The sequence below is a fragment of the Diceros bicornis genome, chromosome 30, assembly GCF_020826845.1.
Source record: "Diceros bicornis minor isolate mBicDic1 chromosome 30, mDicBic1.mat.cur, whole genome shotgun sequence".
Taxonomy (NCBI): Eukaryota; Metazoa; Chordata; class Mammalia; order Perissodactyla; family Rhinocerotidae; genus Diceros; species Diceros bicornis.
In genome coordinates this window covers 14,256,188-14,277,928 of record NC_080769.1, presented here as the reverse complement: position 1 = coordinate 14,277,928, position 21,741 = coordinate 14,256,188, and the positions used below count along the sequence as shown (strand labels likewise).

General features: G+C 48.8%; 1 protein-coding gene and 1 pseudogene across 1 annotated transcript; one reads left to right on the top strand and one right to left on the bottom strand.

Moving 5' to 3' along the window:
- LOC131394240 (adhesion G protein-coupled receptor E1-like) overlaps nucleotides 1–21,741 on the bottom strand; it is a 737,363-nt pseudogene that overhangs the window by 645,215 nt on the left and 70,407 nt on the right.
- LOC131394490 (ral guanine nucleotide dissociation stimulator-like) lies at nucleotides 10,005–12,710 on the top strand. Its single transcript, XM_058525868.1, has 5 exons — nucleotides 10,005–10,229; nucleotides 10,653–10,727; nucleotides 11,703–11,824; nucleotides 12,026–12,126; nucleotides 12,433–12,710. The coding sequence occupies exons 1-5, from the start codon at nucleotides 10,080–10,082 to the stop codon at nucleotides 12,555–12,557; spliced, it is 573 nt and encodes a 190-aa protein (XP_058381851.1). The 5' UTR covers nucleotides 10,005–10,079; the 3' UTR covers nucleotides 12,558–12,710.

The following is a 21,741-nucleotide window of genomic DNA, read 5'->3' as shown; positions in this document are numbered from 1 at the left end:
ACTCAAATAGAAAATAAAGAGAGAATATTATACAAATGTGGCCATGTGGTTTCAAGAGAACATTTGAGAAAAAAATTCCAAATATCCACCAGGCCTGGAAGAATTTACATGGGGCATTGCCTGCACACCAACTTGGCCAGGAACAAGGTCTCCTGAGCTGGTGTGAATGGAGAGCAGAGGGCGAAAAGAAAAGCATTCAGCCTCTCATCCTGCAATGTGGAACAAGCTCTCCCTCCAGCATCCAGGTGCCTGAAGCTGCGGGGACACATGAGTTGAGCTTGACTTCTGCCCCCAGGAGACTCACACCAGACCTTCCCTGACAACACACCTGTCATTATAAATAACATGTCAATACATTTGAACATTTAGATGAAATTCACAAATTGCCAGGAAAATGAAAGTTACCAAAACTGTCTCAAGAAGAAATGAGAAATCTGAATAGTCCCATATCTAAAGAAGAAACTGAATCTATAGTTTAAAACATTCCCACATTTCATCGTGGCCAACACCGCTGCTGGCAAATTCCACCAAACATTCAGGAGAGAAATAATACACATTGACTCTAGCTCTTCCACAGAACAGGAAAAATGGGAAAACCTTTTTGATTCATTTTATGAGAATAGCTTAACTTTGCTACAAAAATCTTACAAGGTCATTACAGGAAAGGAAATTTACAAGCCTCTTTTTTTCTGGAACTAAACTCATGTATTCGTAAAAAAAATTAACCTTCCAAATCCAGCTACATATTTGAAGCAGGCCACAACATGACCAAATTTGCTTTAAGCATTGCCATTCAGTGTGCTACTTCCTGAAAAAGGAGAAATCATAATCTGGGTAACTGCGGTTAATATCTATTATATATATCATGTATAATCTACTATAAACAGAACTGGTCATGTTCTGTTTGTTGGCCTGGGTGGTGTTAACACATGTGTACACTTTTTGATAACTTATCAATCTTTACACTTGGGTTTGTGCTCTATTCTGATTGTATGTCATATTTCAACAAATATGTTTATTAAAAAGAGAAAATGAAAGCACAACAACGAATGAAAAACACAACAGTTATCCAATTGAGAAGTGCCCAGAGGACTAACCAGAAAGTTTGGGGAAAACAAACCGAAACAGACCTAACAAGTTAAAATGCAGAGTTATTTAGCGTCAATACAAACCGTAAATTTACCTTATTGAAGGTGAAATTGTAGAGATATACACATATGCATGTGAGTATTCTATCATGTATACATACACGTATATGATATACATAGGTACATGCATTATATATATGTATGAGCGTTTGTGGAGACACACGCACATGTTTCTCTCTATATATAGAACTTATAGGGGTATATATATGTGTGTGTGTGTATCTATACATATACATACGGCTGCTCTGGAGAGGGAGGGAGGGACAGATGTTTACTGACCACCTACAAGGTTTCTCAAACTTAATTTTTCCAACATTTGAAATGTCATTTTTTTAAACTTAATATATGTTTCAATAATACATTTGTATTTTAATGTGTTATACCAGTATAATCCCAGCATTTTTAATTTGTTCACTAATGGCAGAATTCTCCAGCTTGTATGCATTCTCTTGATGCTGTGATGTAATAGGCTGGGCGCTGACAGCCTCCCTTTTGTATTCCACAAACCTCAAGTTTGTGGTCTCTCTCTGGCCTGCAGATTTGGACCAAGTTTCGGCACGTGCTCACTAGCTGTCCTCCAAAATTCACTCTAACCACCACTGTTGGGAGCATACACAGGGAAGAAGCCCTAGGGTGGAGGCGTGTGTATGTGAGGCACGCAGAGCACTGGGGGTGCCTAAGGGCCTGCTGGGGAGATCCATGCGTGAGGCATAGCCCACAAGTCGTGGGAGACTTCTTGATGGAGTGCTCAGTGCAGTTACAGGATCCACATCCTTTAAAGCCCTCTAAGAGTACCTATCTGCCAATGCCCCCAAACTCTTCAGCCCATCCACACTCATATTTTTGTGCTCCAACAGAGGGCTGGGACTTCTCTTCTTGAAACCTGGACTTCCACAAAGGCCCTCTCCTGTGTGTCATGATCTAAGACAGTGTTTTCAGGGGTTTCCATGCAGCAGCTGAAAGGAGCTTGAGCTGGTTCACAGGTCACTGTAGGGTCCGGAGCTGGGACCGAGGTCTGTCTGCCTATTACCAGAGGCATGGGTGGGTGAGAGTCCCTCTGGGTCCCTTGGCATATGGTGCTGGATCCCACTTCTCCCACAAAGGCACTTTTGTCTATGGATGGATGCCAAAGCATTGTTAGTGCAGGAGTAGAAAAACAGGAGGTGTCTTCTTCCACCATGATGCTGATATCACTCTCCTTCTTTGAATTACAGAGATTCCAATTTGACTCAGTTTTTCAGGAGCCTGTTATTTGCCTACAATTCTCTACAACGTCAGACCCTCCCAGGCCCACTCTATGAAGGACATAGAAAGAATGTTCTCAGATCTACTTACAAGGGCCAGGCAAATAAAAGCCAACAAATTGGTTCTGGTCATTCTGCTGGGAACAGAGGGCAGTGGTAGTCTCATACATTCTGGTTTGGAAGAAGGCTTCTTGTTCTCTGTGGATGAATAAACAACAAGAAAAGAGAGCCTGTGGTAGGTAAATACATGCTTGATTCATCTGAAAAGCTCATCTCCTCCCCTTCAACTTGAAGGTTAGTGTAGGGAGAGAGCACGGGTTGTTTCCAATGTTCACCTTCTCCCTTAATATTCAGAACAGAGAATCAGTTTTATTTTGGGTGGCAATTCAACAAACTAAAAGATAAAATTCCTAAGCCCTCTTGCATATAAGAGTGACCAGACCAAATTCAGGCCAATGATGTGTGACAAGAAGTATGGAGTGGGGGTTTGTGGAGGCTGCACAGATGGAACTGACATAGATGGAAGGGCCAGCATTAGACACATGTGACACCAATCCACAGGTGTTGTAGGTATTATCTCATATACACCTGACGATGTTCCTAGAAAGCTGTTTTTAGCACCACCCCCATTGTGCAGGTTGGGAGACTGGGGAGATCTTGAGAGGCACAGTGGCTTTTCCAGGACACAGAACTGGTAGGATAAAAGAGGTGTGACTTCAGCTCTGTCTCCTCAAAGCTGGCCACTGGTTCCCCTCCCAAGGAGCTGTGGGGAGGGTGGTCATGGATATCTGTGTACAGTGATGGAGATGACATGGGCAAGGAGGGAGAGCAGCCAACAGTCTACCGGGGGCTTTGAGTGGGTCTGATTGAAGGAAGGGGCCAAGTAATAGAACCTTGAAGAAGTGACCTCACTTCCTTGGTGACAGCCCCCAACAGAACTTAGAACTCTGGTTACCAGGCACCCACACTGTAACCACAGCCTCCTGTCCAGTTCATTTGAGTGGAGACACTCGACACAGCAGGATGTTCTCGTGTTGTCCCGTGACTTTCCGAGGTTCTGGCCCCCGGAAAGCCAAGAATGAGAGCATGTTAAGTCGCTTTAGACATTGGCTCAGCCCTCACCTCGAATGCCTGTGGTCTTTTAGCAGGAGGAACCAGCTAGCCCAGGTAACAGCGTAGCCCAGGGCAGCCCACTCTAGGTCAGGACACAACTGTGATCCCAAATGGACAGCCCCACACCCTTTGACCCTCATTGTGTGTGTGTGTGTGTATGTGGGAGGTGGAGTTAGAGAAGGTAGTATGAGGAGGAACCACCCTGAGCAGGAGCAGGTAGCTAAATGGTGGAGATCTGGTGGTGTGTCATGTTCATACTGAAGATCTTGGCTTCAGGAGAGGAAGGTGAGTGCTGGGGACCAAGCTCTTCTACCAACATGTGAATCCCAGGCCGTCGAGGTTTCATCACATTCCTTCCTTGATGGAGACTATGCAGATGCCCCTCTGTGTCTGAACTGTGGTGGGGTTTCCCTCTGTGGCGAAGTCTAGGCAGGCCCCTGATGCCTCCTGGCCTGACTTCTGGGCACTGTCGCTGCAGAGCTGCACCCAAGTGATGGTTGAGGAGCTGGTAGATGGTTTCCAGTTCACCATCTCCCTGGAGAGGACACAGGCGCACCAGCCCATCAATGAAGAGGGCCGGTCTGAGGTGAGTGTGGGTGCAGAGGGGTCTTCATACCCAGGACTCTGAGATGACCAAGGCACTACTAGAATGCAGACTCAAATCTGAGTCTCCCCTGGAACCCCCCAGGGTTTTCTCATTAGAGTGCTCCACAGTCCCACTCCCAAAGGAATCTGGACCTCCACTCCTTCCCACCAGCTACACAGGAGGGTAGAAAGTCACCTCAATCCTCCCGCTGGTTCACCATGATGTCATTGAGTGTATGTACCTCCTCCTCTCCCTCAGTGTGAGGATGAGTACACCGTGAATTTAAATGAGGCCTGCAGGATGCGGGCCCTCCAGACAGGCATGATGAAGAAGCTGACAGAGTCCATCACACCAGCTTTCCTGAGGAGGAACATCTCTAGCTTCACCACCTTCATGGTCAACTACTTGGCCTTAGACACATCCCACCAGGTCCTGGACCAGCTGTTTACTAGGTGAGTGGCCACTCCCTCCTCAGCACAGTGGTGACTCTGCCCCCTGCCAGCTGCGTGTTCTGGGAGTGTCAGCAAATCTCTCTGAGCCTCAGTTTGCTCCTCTGAAAAGTAGGGTGGGAGAGGATAAATTTCATGGGGATCTTGTAGGAACTAATGGGATCAGCCATGGCGGGTGCTTACCTGGTGCCTGGCTCTGCAGAGAGGGCTGTGGACGTGCTGTGGTTGTTCATGGTGTTTATTTCTCTCTTCCCCGTGAAAAGTAGTCTGCCTCAGCCATCTCTGAGATGCGGCCTTTCTGAGTTTGGAAAAGCACATGGAAACCACCCTGTCAAGGAGTTGGAGATTCCATCCAGCTGGTCCTGGTCCTTTTCCTTGGGGTAGCCAGTCAAGGATCTCTGGGGCAGCAGAGAGGCCCTAGGCCCACTCAGGTGTCTGGGATGGTTCTGGGTGGACTACATTCAATAAACCATGTAGATTAAGCATCTACTGCATGCAGGACATTTGGAGACAGTAAACCCAGTGAATGAAGGAGACACAATGCGTGGCCTCAATTTCCGTCTGAGAGTCAGACATTGACATTAGACATCATTCGCAGGTCTTGTCATCCACCTTCCATCCCAAGGGATGCCCTCATAGCCTCCTTTACATCTGGAGGCATCTCCCCTTATTCCAGCCAGGAGGGCAGAGCGCAGGACCACCTAAAAAAGTGAGTGGTCTTTGGGTGCAGAAGGACGGCCTCCTGTCTCTAAAGAACAAGCTGTGGGGGGAGAGATGGAGGCTGTGGCTGAGGGGAGCCTGTCAGAAGCCGCATCTCACGCATCTTTTGATTCCCATGGGAAGGCAGAGGCCCGGTGGCTTCCACTCCAGGAGGACAGGAGTCAAAGAGCTATGGATGGGTGCCAGGACCCCTGGGAACCAGAGGGGTGGCTGGGCTGAGTTCTCCCCTAGAAACCCATTCCCACCACAGACCCATTTGAATCTGCCTCCCCTTCTCCACATCTACCTCTTCTGACCACCGCCTCCAGGCCCAGAACAGGAGGCGTGTGAGCAACCTGGTCACAAATCTGTCTCAGTGCTCAATCCAGTTGCACAAGTGCATGGAGTGCTGGGGTGGGCTGTGTCCCAGACCTTCAGGAGAAGAGTGTCAGTGGGAAGAGAGTCACAACAGACTCTGTGTCAACCTGCTGGATAAGCAGGCCTGCCACTGCCAGGACAGCCTCACAGGGGTCAGGACTGCCCTGTGGCTCTCACCTGGATGGAGAGGGGCAGGCATAGGGCCCAGCCCCAAGCCAGGGTGCCTTGGGTGAGAAGTGTGGAGGGAAAGGCCAGGCCTCTGACTCTGTTGCCCAATTGCCTCCCCCAGTGCCATCTCTTCTCTGGTGGGAACCTGCCTGGACCCAGGGCAGGATTTCTGGGAGCCCCTGCACTATCCCTGCTTCAGCATGAAGCTGGCCTCTCTGCATCTCAGCTTGCCTGGCTCGGGGCTGCAGGGCCACGCCTACCTTCTCCAGGTCCAGCTGGAGCATCCACGGCCCATTGAGGCAGAGCTGGAAGGTGAGGCGACTGCAGTCTGGGATGACAATTTGCAGAGTGTTCAGAGGCTTGGTTCACTTCAAGGCAGTGGGGTCTTTCCTGGCTTTGACAGGCACAGGGGAAGTCAGCTACTTGAGTGAAACTGTTTCTTTCTCCTGCTGCAGTACCATCTCCAGAGTTGCCTCCAGCTCCAGAGCCAGAGCAAGGGCCAGCTCCACGGCTAGATCCAGCTCCAGCTCTAGTTCCACCACCTGTGCTAGAGCTGGAGCCAGTGTCACCTCCATCAGTCCCTCCAGGGCCAGAGACACCACCGACGTCAGCTCCAGCCCCAGTGCCAGCTCCTGAGCTGGAGCCAGCTGGACCATTGGCTCCAGGGAGAATCCTCCCTCCACCTGGAGAGATAACAGCAGAGCCAGATCCAGCCCTGGAGCCCACCTGCCCCTCGGACCTGAGCACCAAGAAGCTGCTGAGAGAGGAGAAGCCTGACTTCTTGGAGTTCCCTCCCCGGCTGGTGGCAGAGCAGTTGACACTGATGGATGTGGTGAGCAGCGGGGCTCTCAGGGCAGGTGGGGCCGGCCTTCCCCTGTGCCATCAGCTGCCCCAGACCTGCCATTTCCTGATCTAGAATCCCATGATCTCGGTCCAACCTCTTGCTTTCCCACTTACCCTCATGTGACCTGAGCAGCCTTCTTAACTCTCGAGCCTTTGCTGTCCTCATGTGGACAGGAGAGATGGACACTGAGAGCATCTGCCATGCAGAGTGGCTGTGCAGATGGATGAGGTGGAGCAGAGAGGAAGTTGGGCAGAGTCTGCTCTTTGCTGGGGGTGGGGAGCTCACTGAAGTGCTATCACGTCCTCGGGTAGAATACTCATTTGCCCGAGAGGCCTCAAGAGCCTCAGCACTTATTAGGCACCTCATATGTCCATGACTACATGGCAGACAATCAAAGCCCGTGGTTGTTGCTGCCTTGGGGGAATGTGCATCTGAAAGAGGAGTCAGACCCCAGGATAATCAGAATGGTTGGAAGATTCCCCTTGAGATGGTCAAGCAGGAGCCGAGTTCTGGTGCTTGGAGGAAGTGAGACTGGGCTGGGAGCAAATGTCACTATCCTGCACCACAGTATCGGGTCCTGGGTCATCCTGTGCTGGGTGCTCTCAGGGGACACAGGCAACACCCAGGGACTCCCACAAGTCTCAGGCCACATTCTCAGCTTCCTGAGCTCCAGCTCTCACCACTGACCCGGCCTGGGACTGGGGGCTGTGGACACTGAGCTGGGATGTGGCAGGGTTGGGTAACACTCCCTGTCCTCCCCAGGAGCTGTTCATGAAATTGATGCCCCGCCACTTCCTGGACTCCATCTGGTCCCAGTGGGACAACAGGGCCAATGAGTTCCTGGCACCCACCATTCGTGCCACCATGACCCACTTTATCAGAGTGGTCAAATGTGTCATCACCACCTGCCTCGGGGACCCGACCATGACAGCCCAGGACAGGGCCAGGTTGGTGGAGCTCTGGATCCAGGTGGCCAAGGTAAGATGTGGGAGGCCCTCTGAGCCCCTCTCTGGAGTCGTGGGAACTGCCCCTTCTCCTTTTCCAGCTGTCGGGATTGAAGTTTGTGGTCTGAGCCTTTGCACAGTCCTTAGGCCCCTCCTGCCAGTGTCTCAATGACCTGACTCCTGGTCCCAGTGGTGGGATGCTCACCCCTTCCTGGGCTCCTTCCTTGGCTTGAGCTAAAATCCTCCTCCCTGGGAGTGTTCCTCATCAGGGTCTAGCTGTGCTCTTCTCAGGTTTCCAGAGCCTCTGTCTCATCCAGGACAGGGGACGTCCATGAGGTGACCAAAGCCAGAGGAAGCAGGGCTCCAGCTCCCCTCACAGCTCATTCCCTTCCCTTCCCCAGGAGTGCAAAGGCCTGAGGAACCTTTCATCACTCCATGCCATCCTCTGGGCCCTGCAGAGCCCCTCCATTCAGCGTTTAAAAAAGACGTGGGGACGGGTGTCCAGGTGCGTAGGCCTCTCTCCATGCGTCACCACCTGGGTGAACCAGACACCCCCCACAGGGCTGCCACTGCCCTTCAGTAAGCTGGGACATCCTGGGAGACAGTGAACCCTGGGGACAGGGTCTGACCTGGTTGGGAGGCTTGGAGTCTTTCTGGAAACTTAGGCCAGTGGTTCTGCTTTAGGAATCAGTTTCCCTAAGTGCCAGACCCTGGCTCGAACTAAATTGAACATTTTCAAGGGTTTGCTTTGCAGCAACAGAACTCTCTGTCCACCTGAAATCAAGACTGTTTAAAACAGATTTGTTCAGTAGATAAGAGAACGAAGGCCCCAGGTGACAACAGGAGAGCTCCCTCCCCAGTCCCAGAGACCTCAGGGCTCAGAGCACACATTGAAAACGCTCATCCAGGCTGTCTGGATAATTCTGGGTTTTCAAACAAAAGGGATTTACCCTTAAACCACCCCACAGTGTTTCTTTCCTTTTTTCCCTCCTCAGGAGGAACTGCCAAAAATTTAAAACCTTGTGCAAAACGGACCAGCGGGAGAGCAGGAAGCTGCTCATGGAGGTGCGTGGAGGCTGGAGATCTGGAAGGAGGGGAGGGGAGGGGGGAGGAGGGACCAGGCAGAGTGTGCTTTGGCTAGTTTTTCACTGAAAGTTTCTCTGAGACATAACGGTCTGTTTTGTCCAGATTGACAGGAAGCAGGTGGTGTGAGCTGCAAGGGCAGGTGGGGACTGTTTGGGGCAGGAGGCCTTGGTCACGGGATAGAGTGGTGTTTTTTGGACTGTTCCAGGAGGTGAGGAGCTGGCAGAATGAGCAGGTCTCTAGCTTCCATGCGGGCCCATCAGCTGGCCCTCATCTTCCTCCAGGCTGGCGGGTGGATGGAGTGGGTGGGGGTTCCTTTCCTCCTAAAGCAGCCCGGTCTGTCCTCAGGAAGCCAGGTCCCTGCTGCTCCTTCTATCTGCACTGCACCTCTCAGGGAAGGGCACTCTGCCTGCCCCCAGGGACGGGCACTGTGTGGTCACACAGGCCAGGTGGACACAGGGGCTGCCCAGCCTTGGAACGAATGGTGGATCTGGCACAGAACTGTGTGCTCTCTGGGACTCTGCACTCTATCCCGATAGTGGTTACTGCTGAAAACTCAGTGAGAGTCTCCCCAGGTGACTTGTTGATAAGGATACACCCCAGATGGCAATGAGAATTATCGGGGAACCTACAGATTCTTAATGGACCTTCCTGGCAGGACATTAGAAGGTTCCAAGTAAAAAAGGATGCAAATGTCACCATCACCCAACGCCCTGGTCACCCCCTACACTGTCACTCAGATGTGGCACAAGGGGGTCCCCTTCCTGAGTGAATGAAGGAGGAGTTCTGTGCAGGGACCATCCTGAGGGGATCCTAGGGAGCTGAGGCCTTTGGCATGGCCTCAGGTCCAGCTGGAGTCAGAAAACCCCAGGGGTTGGGACAGGCAGAAGCCAGTTGGATATGCCCCCTGAGACACCTTGTGCCTCCCGATCCATGGCTCAGGCTGACTGAGGGCCTCAACACACCCCGAGAGTCCAGAGGACAGGGCCTTGGTCAGAGGTGTGTCTGGAGGAGGAGTGAAGGCCGGGGGCCAGGGCCTCTGGCTGGGAGGGGGAGTGGTCTCTCCTCTGTGGCCCCTGAGCAAGTCACCACCCCTCTGTGGGCCTCGGTCTCCTCATCTGGGAAATGGAGGGAGATGATCTGTGGTGCAGGCCTCACAGGGGTGATGAGGTACAAGGGGGAGAGGAATGTGCAGCGGCTTTGTGCTCCTCCTCCTCGAGGGGGGAGGGGAGAGCACTGGTGACAGTCAGATGACACAGTCCTCAGGGGACCCTGGGAGGCATGGGAGTCCTCCTCACACTTTCTTGAGGAGGAGAGAGGCTTAGGGGCCTAGGCAGGCCTGAGGGCACAGAGGAGGGAGTGTTGGAGCTGGGAGTGATCTAGAATCAGATCACTCTGGAATGGGAGCCGCCATAGACATCAGATGTCCAGGGTCCAGGATCAGGGGCCTGGGAGACACGGGGAAGGTAGCATGGCCTCCCTGAGCCTGTCCTTGACCCTGCAGGAGGTGAACTCTGTGTGGGCCACCCAAGAGATGGACCCCCAGGGAGCCCAGGAGAGGCAGCAGCAGCAGGTGAGGGGGCCTGAGGGGGAGGGTCCAGGTGTCAGAGGAGGGGGTCTCACCCCTCACGGCTGGAGGCCTCCCCAAGAGAGGGGTCCCTCCTCCTCCAGCCCAGCTCCTGGAGCCCCAGAGCCTGAAATGCCTGCCCTGGAAGTGACCAGGAGGAGGCCTGGAATGGCTGGGCGCAAGATGGATTTGCGGGGGGAGTGGCAGGGACCGCACACCCTGGGATTTGCCAAAAGCCGCCCCTGGTAGCTGACGGGGGACGTTGGGTGGTCCTGGAGGGTGCAACAGGGGGGAGGCTGCTGAGGGTCCTAGGCTGCTCTCTGTGGGAGTCTGCGGTGGGCAGGAGGCTGGGGTGAAGGGATTTGGGGGAGGGTCCATGGGGGCACCTGAGAGCTGGGACTCATCCCCACTCCCACCCTGATTTCACAGGGTGTCGTCCCCTTCCTGGGCACGTTCCTCAATCACCTGAAACTGCTGGACATTGGGATGGAGGATGATCTACAAGTGAGTGAGCCTGGAGGTGGGGCCAGGGAGCAGGATCCTGTGGTTTGGGAGGCGAGAGCCTTGCACTGGGCCCTGAGCTCTCTGTACCTGGCAAACCTCCTCTCATGAGAGCATCATGGCCACCCCTGGGAGCTAGGGAGTCAGAGTCAGGCCCGTCTTAGTGATGCGTGAATGGAGGCTCCGCGTAAGCCCCCTACCAGGCTCTCAGGACTAGTGAAGCTCATAGCTGCCTGCCTGCAAAGCTGCAGGAGGCTGTGTCTGAGCTGGATTCAGCCTCCCCCTTGGGCCCTGCCCCTGGGGGAGTGCCATCAGCCCCTGCAAGTGAGGAAGCACATCTGTGGTCCAGCTGTCCCTTTTTGCCTGAGGCCTCAGTCTTCCCGTCTGTCATCAGAAATGGGTGGGCTGCAAGGTCTCTGGCTTCAGCTCCCCTGTCCCTCCTGCTCTGGAGCCCAGAGCCTGGCCCAGTGTCAAGTTCTCTTTGTGGAAGGTCTGCCCTCTGCTGGGCCCTGACATTCCTGCAGCCTGAGAAGGGGTGGGATGGGGGCTGGTTATGGGCTTAGGGGGCCGTTACTGATGGACATTGGCTGTCTCCCTTCCAGGGAAATCTGGTCAACTTCCAGAAATGGCGTGAGGTCAGCAGCTGTGGGGAGGGTGGGGAAGTGGAAATCACAGACCTCCCGTGGCAAGATGTCACGTGTCCTCATCCCTCGGGTCTTATATTTGTTGGGACAGTTAGATGCTACAAAGCTGGGAATCCCATCACGTTGGCGGGTGCGGGAGGGGCTGGCATCAAGGACACCTTCCTGGATGAGGAACTAATTCAAGCCAACTGTGAGGACAGGCAAGTCCTGAATGGAGTGGGAAGGAAGGAGGGTTCCCGAGTGAGCACAGACCCCAGACCAGATCCTCACTCCGCACAAGTCCCTGGCAGGGTTCCCCACCCGGGACCTGTCTGCATCCTGTCCTTCCTCCCAGAAATACAAAGTCATTAGGAAGATCCAGCTGCTCCAGCAGGCTGCAAGTGAATATGACCTGAATCCCGAGGAGCGATTTGGGGCCTGGTTCCAGGCGATGGAGCCCCTCAGTGTTGATGAGAGGTGAGGGGCACAGGAGTTGGGTGAGGGCAGGCCAGACTCTCTCGGCCGGCCGGCTGCAGAGCGTGGGGCCTGGCTCCCTGATCAGCCCCAGACCTCATTGCGTGGTGACCCATGGGGCACCGGGACTCAGCTGCTGGCAGGCTCTGGGAGGGACACCTGAGGTGCGGCTCCTGGTAGCTCACAGGCCACTCTGTCCTGTAGCTACTGCCTCTCCTGCCGGCTGGAGCCCACACACCAGAAGACGAGCAAAATGCGGCTCTTCAGGAGAAAGAGGAACCGGACATCCTCCAGTTCAGGGCCGAGTGAGTGTCAGGAGCAGCAGCGACTGAATCCAGGGGCTCAGTACAGCTTCGGGCTAAGCATGGGCCTGGATCCCAGCTCCAGTGCTGGCCAGGCCTGGGACAGGCCGCTCCCCTCTCCTCTCTGGGACTCGGTTGCCTCCTCTTAAATGAGTGATGCTAAATGATGCCTCCCCCATCAGGGACAAACGAGGTGCTGTTGATGGACTGAGCACTCGGCACAGGGTTTGGATAAGAGTGTTGTGGGGCAGGGAGGTGTGCCGTGAATCTCAGGAAGGTTCCCCAAAATAGTCTGTTTCTTCTCTTCAGCCACCGTGCCCTTGGCAAGGAGCCATAACCCTCTGGAGACCACAAGTGCAGCTCCTCCTGAGCAGCAGGGCCACTGGGACCCTCGGGGTGCACCGGGTCAGCTCTTCCCCCCCCACCCCAAGTGAAGGAGGACATCTGAAGACTTTCCCTGGTTTCCCCTAAAGCCCCAGGCGGAGGGCACGACCCCCCTCCAAATCCCTGACATCTGCACCCCAGGGACTGTTTATCCATTGAGGAGGAGCATTAGTATATGTTTAAGAGTAAATATCAGATTTGAATGTTGCAGTAAGTTCTGTTTCTGTCACAGCCTGGGTGTTGTGGTGTGGTTCTTTCACTGCTTATGCTCATGTAAATGAGACACAGAATCTCACATTCCGCCTTGAATTAAGAACTCATGTATGGTCAGAGCTTATGGTATGTGGGAGAAGGGAGGACGGCCAGTCCCCTCCCTGGCTACTGAATGACACCCTCAAGTCCCCCTTCCTCAGAGGACAGGTGCATTTCAGTGTGGTTCACCTGGGCCAGGAGCAGAGACAGCCCCTCAGATCTCCCTGGATGTAGAGGTTGGAGGGACTTTCCCAGGCAGAGCAACAACCACTGAAATGTAGATGTCTTTCAAATACCACTTGCCAGGACCATGTCCTTCCCCAGGGCAGCGGCTGTCTTTCTACAGCTTTCCAGGAAGAAGGATGTTTTCTGCTTCTCCCATTGAGGTTTCTTTTGACCAACTATTGGAAGTTACCGTTTTCTAATCAGTCTCTAGATTTGCATCAACACTAAATGAGGAAAAAATGTAAAAAGATAAAAGTTTGCATGTGGAAAAGACAAGGCCAGAGGAAGACCATGTGCTGATGGACTAAGGGCCGACAGGACATCCCCATCAGGCCGCCTCTAGGGCTCCCTGTTCACCCTTCGCCTAGATTGGAATCCTCCTGGGATCCTGGCCCATGCCATGGAAGTCCTTTTCCCACTTGTTTCATATCCAGAGGAAAAGATTCATGAGGCAGCTTTTAAACCTACAATAGGACTTTCTTCCATAAACCTCGCCACTCCCTGTGAACTAGGATTTCCAGCATCCCCGCATTTCCTTATATGATTCTTTTTGGGCAGAAATTCCGTAGAAGGCCCCCAGCCTCTCTGTCAGGTACATCGTGGCCATTCCTCCCTGGCTGGGCCTGATGGATCGGGGTGACCTCTGGTTTGCCAAGATAATAGACCTTAATCCTGGCCACTGAATGACCCACACTGTCCATTGCTGCCTAGGGTGACATCTGGGACCTTGGTGTTCTGAGGTCCATGGTCTCAGACGGTCACTAGTTTACACACTCAGTCGTGTTGTTACTGACTTGTCCCAAAGGGGCAGCTGGGCCTGAGCGCATAGAGCACGTAGCCCCTGGGATGACTGTGTTCTTTTCCCCAGTCTGTGCTGTGGTTATGTGGATGTGTGTTACAGGGATGTGAAACTTGCCTGTTGGGAGTTTTGAAAGATGAGGCACGAGAGGGGCAGGTATAGGAGTGGGTCCAGCAGGGGAATGCAACCCATCTTAGACAACACAGACACAACAGACACAAACTTACCAATTAAAATACTGAAACGCTTCCCACATGGGTGGTAAACAGACACTACTCTGAGCTCACACCCAGAATCCACCCTACGACTAGGAGCTAAAGGGTTACCACCCGGCATTTTGAACATCATGCCCTGGAAACACCCTGTAAGACAAGGGCCATTGTCTTGAATTCCTTGGTACTTCTTCCCCCTCCTTTCTGAAGGCTGCAAGTGTCACCCAGGGACGCCTTTTCAGTTCAGCCAGATGCAGAGTAGAAATCCTGGTTCCCACAGCACAGGCCCTTCCTGCCAGGGCACTGCCATCCAGGAAAGAAAGAATTCACAGCTTGGTGTAGACATGTAAACACACACAGGCATATCCCACCCAAACATCAAGATGCATGAACTAGTAAGAGAGTAAAAGCCACTTCAGAAACACATCAAGCAATTGCAAAAAAAGGGTTTTTTAAAGATCCTGACTCCAATAAAATGCAAAACCAGGAAATCATCTTGAGAAAACTGGGGGACTTTGGATACTGACCAGATAGTTGATTATAGGAATGACACTTTTATTTTTGTGTGTGATAACATTAGTGTGTTTGTGTTCAAAAAATCCCTCATCTGTAAGAGAAACTGAAAATATTTATAGCTGAAATGATGTGCTCTCAGTCATCTCAGCTGGTTAACTCTAGCGGGGTGGGTGTGAGGATAAACGAAGCCAGATGGTATACGAGTTGATAATTTTTGAAGCAAGTGACAGGTTCACAGAGGTTGATTTTCCTCTACTCTGAGATTTAGAGATTTTTGAAAAATTTCAGAACACAATTTTGATACAAATAGTATACTCGGTGTTCACATTACAATGTTACAAATTAAAACATTGATTGAAAATATAAAGGAATGCTTCTCCTTCCTGACCTAAGGAAGCTCTCTCTCAGTCTCGTTCTGTGAATGACCTGATGATGCCACCAACTGTTCACTTACCACATGTTTGTGGAGTAATTCCTATGTGCTCTGTGCTGTGTGCAAGGCGAACACATTTCCACGACTCTGGATCTAGTGTGGGAAGGAAGGCAATGAGTCTGCTGCCAAGGTTCTCTACGGGGAAAATAATGCCCCCAGGGGGTATGCTCATTTTTAAGATTCCAAAATCAAAGCTACACAGGTTTGCCAGGTAACAAACAAGAGATACTTAATTCATGATACAGAAATGACCTATGTCTGAATTAACATGTGACAAAGAAGAGAAAGATTGATGGATTTTATGTTAAAATTAGATGCAAAATCATAGTTCTGGCCCCTGGCCTAGTGGTTAAGTTTGGCAAGCTCTGCTTTGGCAGCCCACGTTCTGTTCACAGGTGTGGACCTACAACACTCAGCAGCTATGCTGTGGCGGTGACCCACATACTAAGTAGAGGAAGATTGGCAACAAATGTTAGCTCAGGGTGAATCTCCCTCAGCTAAAAAAAAAAAAAAAATTACATGCAAAATCAGAATAATTTATGGAATCAGATTTAATATATATTAAAAGATAAATCTCATTCAAGTAGGTATCATCTCTTCATTGAGTTAACACTCAATGAAAAAACAGATATAAGTTCAAAACACTAATTCCTCAGCATCGATTATCCTATCAATTTTAATATAAAAAGGAAGAAAAATCATGGTAAATAAAAATTGATGTTATCATGAAAGGTAAAGATCACGACGGACGTTACAAAGAGATGCTGTGAGAGTCAAGCCTGTCTCATGGGGAATTTCTCAACCACATCACTCTCTTTTTCTTCAGCACCCATGTTGCTTTTCTCACTGTGTTTTCAGGATGCCTTTCTTGGCTCCTTGCTCTCTCTGCCTCCCGGGCAATCTCGTCTGTCCTCGAGGCCACAGTCACTCCCTCCCATGCTTTTCTTCACTTTCTGTGTCTGTCTCCTGATATCTCCAAAAGATGCTCGTTGCCTGCAGAGGGGCTATGAGAGACCCAGACCCAAACCAGGACTCATCTCTGCCCAATATGGACACTGGCCAGGGGTGGGCTCAGGGCTGGTGTGCAGACCCCTCAGCTTCAGCCACGGCCCAGGGATTCACCTGGACCCCCCAGTGCAACTGTTTTTAAGGTATTTGTGAATCCAAAGGACTTAAGAGTTCTCCTTCACTGCTGCAGGCCTGGAGTCCCTGCAGTCTCCTGTATCCACAGACTTGCTGGGGATTCTCCAAGGTCTCCTCCCATTGACTGCACATGACCTCACTGCCAGGATGGGAAGCGATTCTAGTAACTGACCTCTGGAATATACAGCTGCTCAGCCTTCAGACTGCATAGAACTTCAGTTTTCTACTTGGTTTTAGTTTCATGGTCTCATTGTTTCTACTATGAAGTTAGGACATATTTTTTGAGCTTTCTCTTTAAAAACAGAATAAAATGCAAAATTGGAACAAAGAGGAGGATGAAGACTACCATCCATGGAGAATGTTCGCAGCTCATTTGGATATTGCACCCTCTTTCTCTCCCTGGAGAAATGTGTCTCAAATCATACTGTCCATTACAATCATTGCAGAGTTTTTATAACTCAGATTGCTGGAACTCAACCCAAGTAGGTCTGGGGAGGCAACGGAGAATTTTCATTTCTAAGACGTTCCCAGCTGATGTTGATGCTGCTGATATAGGCATCAGACGTTGAGAACGGGATTCTGGGACACTATCAAGCTGATGTGTCACTATCAGTGCAAATCCAGACCAACTTGCCTCCTCCGTCTTGCTTAAGGATGTTATTCTCTTCCCTTCTCTATCATTGACAACTATACACATGCTGGTACCCTGTAACCTACGTTATTGGGACACAGAGATCCAAGGACTCCATAACTCCTTTGAGTGTCCCATCTCTAATGAAATCACGCACTCTTCCACCCTTAGATACTCACTTCCACACCCAGAGCCTGTTTTCACCCAAAATTCTCCTGCTTGTAAATCAGTAACTCAGAAACACCACATTCTCACCACAAATTTCCACATTTCTAGTTTCTACACAAAGAACTCTACCGTATACAACCATTCTTTAAGAAAATAGATTACTCCAGTTAGAGTATCTTAACAAGGCTCTCTTCCTTCTCTCTTCCTACTCCTCCATATTAATCTTGGATTCTGTGGTCCATCATTTCAATAACCCACTGACAACGCTCCCTAATTCTTTACTCTCATCATATCTGCCCTGCAAGCCTCTGACTTTGGATGATTCCAAATTCCTGCCATGCCATGTTGACACCTGCACTGAGCATCACCGCTGAAGAGAGAGCACACGAGGAGCCTGGGGGTCCCAACAGAGAATCAGCAGCAACCAATGGGCCTCCATGCATTCTCTAACGCTTCCTGAATGCTCTGTTAATTTCTTTCCATTTCTTGAGTTCCATAAAACTATTTTCTCTTGACCTACTTCATATCTCACAGACAAATTGTTAACCACCACACAAGAACTATTTCACACTCTAGTCATCAGATCTAGAAATTTTCCGCATAAGCAATTCATTTATCACACCATTTCTGTTGTTTTATACAGATATATTTCTTTCTTAGCTAAAACCATTCTGATTTTCATCTCATCTTTCCATTTCAATGACCTCATGCTTTCAATATTCGCAGTACTTTCAATCACCTCCCTACTGGGATCATGCCTCATGTTTCAAATATGCACAAATCTCTACCATCTACAAACCAATCCCTCATCCATTGTTCCTAATGCCCCTCACCCTCGATGTCCTCCCTCTCCTCCTCCTGCCAGGGACTCATTGTGAAAAGTTCACTTACATCCCAATGCCTCTGTTTCCACACTGGCAACCGATCCCATGTCCCCCTTCTGTGGATGCTTCTCTTGCTTAGCTCACAGGTCACGGCTCTTACTATTCCAATGTGGCCTTTTCATTATTTGTCTGCCATGTCCTGCAGTAGCATGTGACTTTGTGGCCTTCAAGTTCCTTTAGAAAGCTCATTTGTCCTTGGGATCCACCAGTGCTACATTGTCCTTCTCCTGCTCCAAACTTCCTGAGTCACTTCTTGGCTTCTCTTTATAACCAACCCACAATGCCTGATGCTTCCCAGAAGTCAGCCCTGCTCTGACATCTGCTGTCCACCTGCACCCTCCTACTAGGCAATCATATCCATTTCCCTGGCTTCAAATACCACTAATGAGCTAAAAATGTTCAAAGAATCAGCACAGATCTGACTCTGCCCCCCAGACCCAAATATCTACCTGCCCACTCAGCCCATCAGTGATGACTCGACTCACAGTGTCCAGGTTCCAAATTGAAAAAAACACATTCCCAAATAATTCACTTCTCTCTCAGTGTTCCCAAATTCACTTGTTTGTGCTAATATCCTGTCTGTCCCTGAGTGTCATTCTGGACGCTCTGCCACCCCACATTCATATCAATGACCCATCCATCCACCCTCCTGAATCCTCCTACAGATTCTTCACTTTTGGATTATTTCTAATTACCTTTCAGAAATGACACAAAATACCATTCCCACACAGTGAACTCTCCTGCTCTAGCAACCTAAATTACAAAACTCCATTTTTCCTCTTTGTTGATATTTTTTTCCACTTTACTTATATGTGCATCATCTCTTTCTTTCAATATTCAGTTCTCACTAAATGGGATACTCCATATAGACATGACTAATGTAGATTTTCTAGATGTTTCCCTCAACAGTGTTCTCATATAGCTTTTCACACAAAAAGAGTTCATATATTATATCCATCTATCTATCTATCTACCTACCTACCTACCTATCTAATTCAAATACTAAAAGTTCACTTCCTGAAATATTTTAAACCCATCCACTTAACTACATTTATGCAAAGATATCAAGTTTTTTTGGTATACTGCAATAAATTGGCAATTACAGCTTAAGATTTCCAAATCCTCTCTCCCTGTAATCAGCCAACGAGATTCTAGTTACAGTGATCTGTTTAAAATGTAAAACTGATCAGTTCACCTTACCTTTTAAATCCTCAATTTCTGTCTTCAGCAGATATTTTTCCTGTTGTCCTATCATAATTATTAATACTACCCTTTTCATTCCTCAATATGTTCCAGTTTGGAGAGAAAACTATTTGGTCATTCTATTTATAGAGCACCTACCACATGCAAAACTCTGGTGTAAAACCTGTGATCTACAAAAAAGCTAAACAGACTCACCGCCCCTGTTTGACCTAGTCTTAACGCGAGGAAAGACATAATAAACTGCAAAGAATTTATAACATGCCATGTGGAAATAACCATTGTGATGAACAATAGGGCAGAGAGAGAGAGTTTGAGCTTGAGTACATTTTCAAGGCTAGCTGTGTTTGTGTGTGTGTGTGTGTGTGTGCGCGCGTGCATGTGCTGATGCATGCTGCCAGGATAGGATGAGTTGCTTTCTCCTGTGGGGTGGGGGAGCCTCCTTTGCTTTGGGAAAGTTCCTCTCCGTGCACCTACTATGGACTTTGTCATCCACATGTATTAGTCACGGTTGTCTAGAGAAATAGAAATAGAATATATATAAACATAGAGATGTGGAGATGTACTACAGGAATTGGTTCACGAGGTTATGGAGGCAGAGAAGTCCCACAATCTGCCATCTGCAAGCTGGAGAACCAGAAAAGCTGGTGGTATAACTCAGCTGAAGTCTGAAGGCCTGAGAACCAGCACCTCTAATGTCCAAGGGCAGGAAACAATGGGCGTCCCAGGTCAGGAGGAGAGAGTGGACTCACCCTTTCTTTTCCTTTGTGTTTAAACTAATTCTTGCTCATATAACAGTATTTTTGATGTTTCATATAGGAATCTAGCTTCCTTTCACATTCCTCAACTTATTTACCAGTTGTAAACTTTATAAGTTATGTCCCACTCAAATAATAGATTTTCTCTTCTTCTCTAATATTACTTACCTCTTACTTTTTGATTCTCATTTTTTCATGACTGTGCTCTCCAGTGCCACACTGAATCACAATAATGTTTGCCAGGAGCATTTTCCTCTTCTTAAGTGTAGCGTAAACATCAGATAAATTCCTTGTCAGGGCAGAGCAGGCATCTAAGAGAGAGAAAGTAAAAACGTGCAGGGGAATCACTTCTACCTGGAAATCAACAGACTTGCTTCTCTTGGCTGTTTGGAGCTGGAGATGCTATGACAATGTAGCCAGCTGAGAATCAGAGCATCTCTCTCTAGTCCCAGGAATTAGTCCTGGTCAAATCTCTCAACTTCTTTAGACCTCGTTTTCTTCACCTGTAACATGAAGAGTTGGATGAGTCTTTTTGAGTTCTGAAATCCAGTGATTCCAAGATATCCTTCACCCAGATACACTTAACAAAGATCAGAGAGAATTTTTAGTTGTCTTCTTCTGCATCAACATTATTATCCATATCACCACTTAAAGACATATCAAATGTCTACTTTTGCATGACACTGATAAAACAGGTTCCATACCAAATCGCTGTTCATTGGGATAACAAATCTATAGTTAATTGTTTAGAGGTAAGTATAGAGATGGGCCCTGCTGGAACCAGCAATCAATGCTTTAAAGCAATGTCTTGCTTTTTTTTACAGCAAGGCTGTGGAAACATTCCCCAATACACCAGAATTCTTCCGTACTTTGAAAGTATGAAATAAATGGGAGCCTTGAATCCATGGTTACGAGTTAATAAAGATATGATTTTTAAAATTTTACTAATGATGCCATTTGCCTAGTATGGGGCTGTTCTCTGGTGAGTCAAGAGCAGATGTATTCAAGGCCACTTTCATTCCTTTAATAAATATTTACTCAGCGCCTACCACTTGCTGCAAGATATCAGTGATCTACCCTAAGAGCATTTATATTCTAGTAGGGTGACACAGACCATAAACAAAAAGAGAATCCTGAGGTGATCAATAAAGTTATATATATGTCAAACATTTTTCATTCTGGACTATTTTTCACTCTTTCCCTTCTTTTACTCTTTCCCAGAACTCTAAGCATGGACTTGAAAACCCAGAAAGCATGGGTCCCATGTTTCTTCTCGCAACACCCCTATTTCAAAGACATAGTGTTGATAATCTGAGAGTATGTCTCCTTAAGACTAAGTTCCTATGAATCTGCATTATTTCATCACTTTCTTGAGAGGACGGATGATATTACGAAAGGAAAACAAAATATCATATGGGATTTATACTCGAAATGATGTTTCCACTCTAATTGTGTTATTTAATGTGGTGTGATTTGGGGCAAGTCAGTTACTCCTTCACAGACAGTGGTAATAATACCCTGAAAAGCATTCTATAGAGATTAAATGAAACAAAGTATGAGAAACTGCTTTGTAAATTGCAAAGCCATCTATTTCAGCTTATTTTTTCTAATAATATTTTCATTTATCCAATCCTTTTGGACTCTACACAACCTGCCTAGACTGAGTTTTATCATTTATTCAACCATAATAATGGGTCAAAATGGGTGAATATTAGAAATTTCATATGGTTCAACTTAATAGGCCATCACAATATTTAATTTGGGTATAATTACAGTGAAATTTTTCATGTTGCCTTACCATGTGCCAGGCACATTCTAGGCATCTGACATGTATTCACTCATTTAATCCTCACAACAATGCTATGGAGACAATACTATTAACCCCTATTGTATGGATGAGGAATATTAGAGGTTATATAATTGTCCAAGGTCACACAGCTGGTACCCAGGCAGCCTACCTCCAAAGTCTCTTTTAGGGATCCATTAGAGGTCGTGGCGCTTACATTGTAAAAG

Coding starts and splice junctions, on each gene's coding strand:
- LOC131394490 (XM_058525868.1), top strand. CDS start 10,080: ATGTCCAGGGTCCAGGATCAGGGGCCTGGGAGACACGGGGAAGGTAGC. Junction 10,728..11,702: donor GGATGGAGGATGATCTACAA/GTGAGTGAGCCT, acceptor CCTTCCTCCCAG/AAATACAAAGTCATTAGGAA. Junction 12,127..12,432: donor ATCCTCCAGTTCAGGGCCGA/GTGAGTGTCAGG, acceptor TCTTCTCTTCAG/CCACCGTGCCCTTGGCAAGG.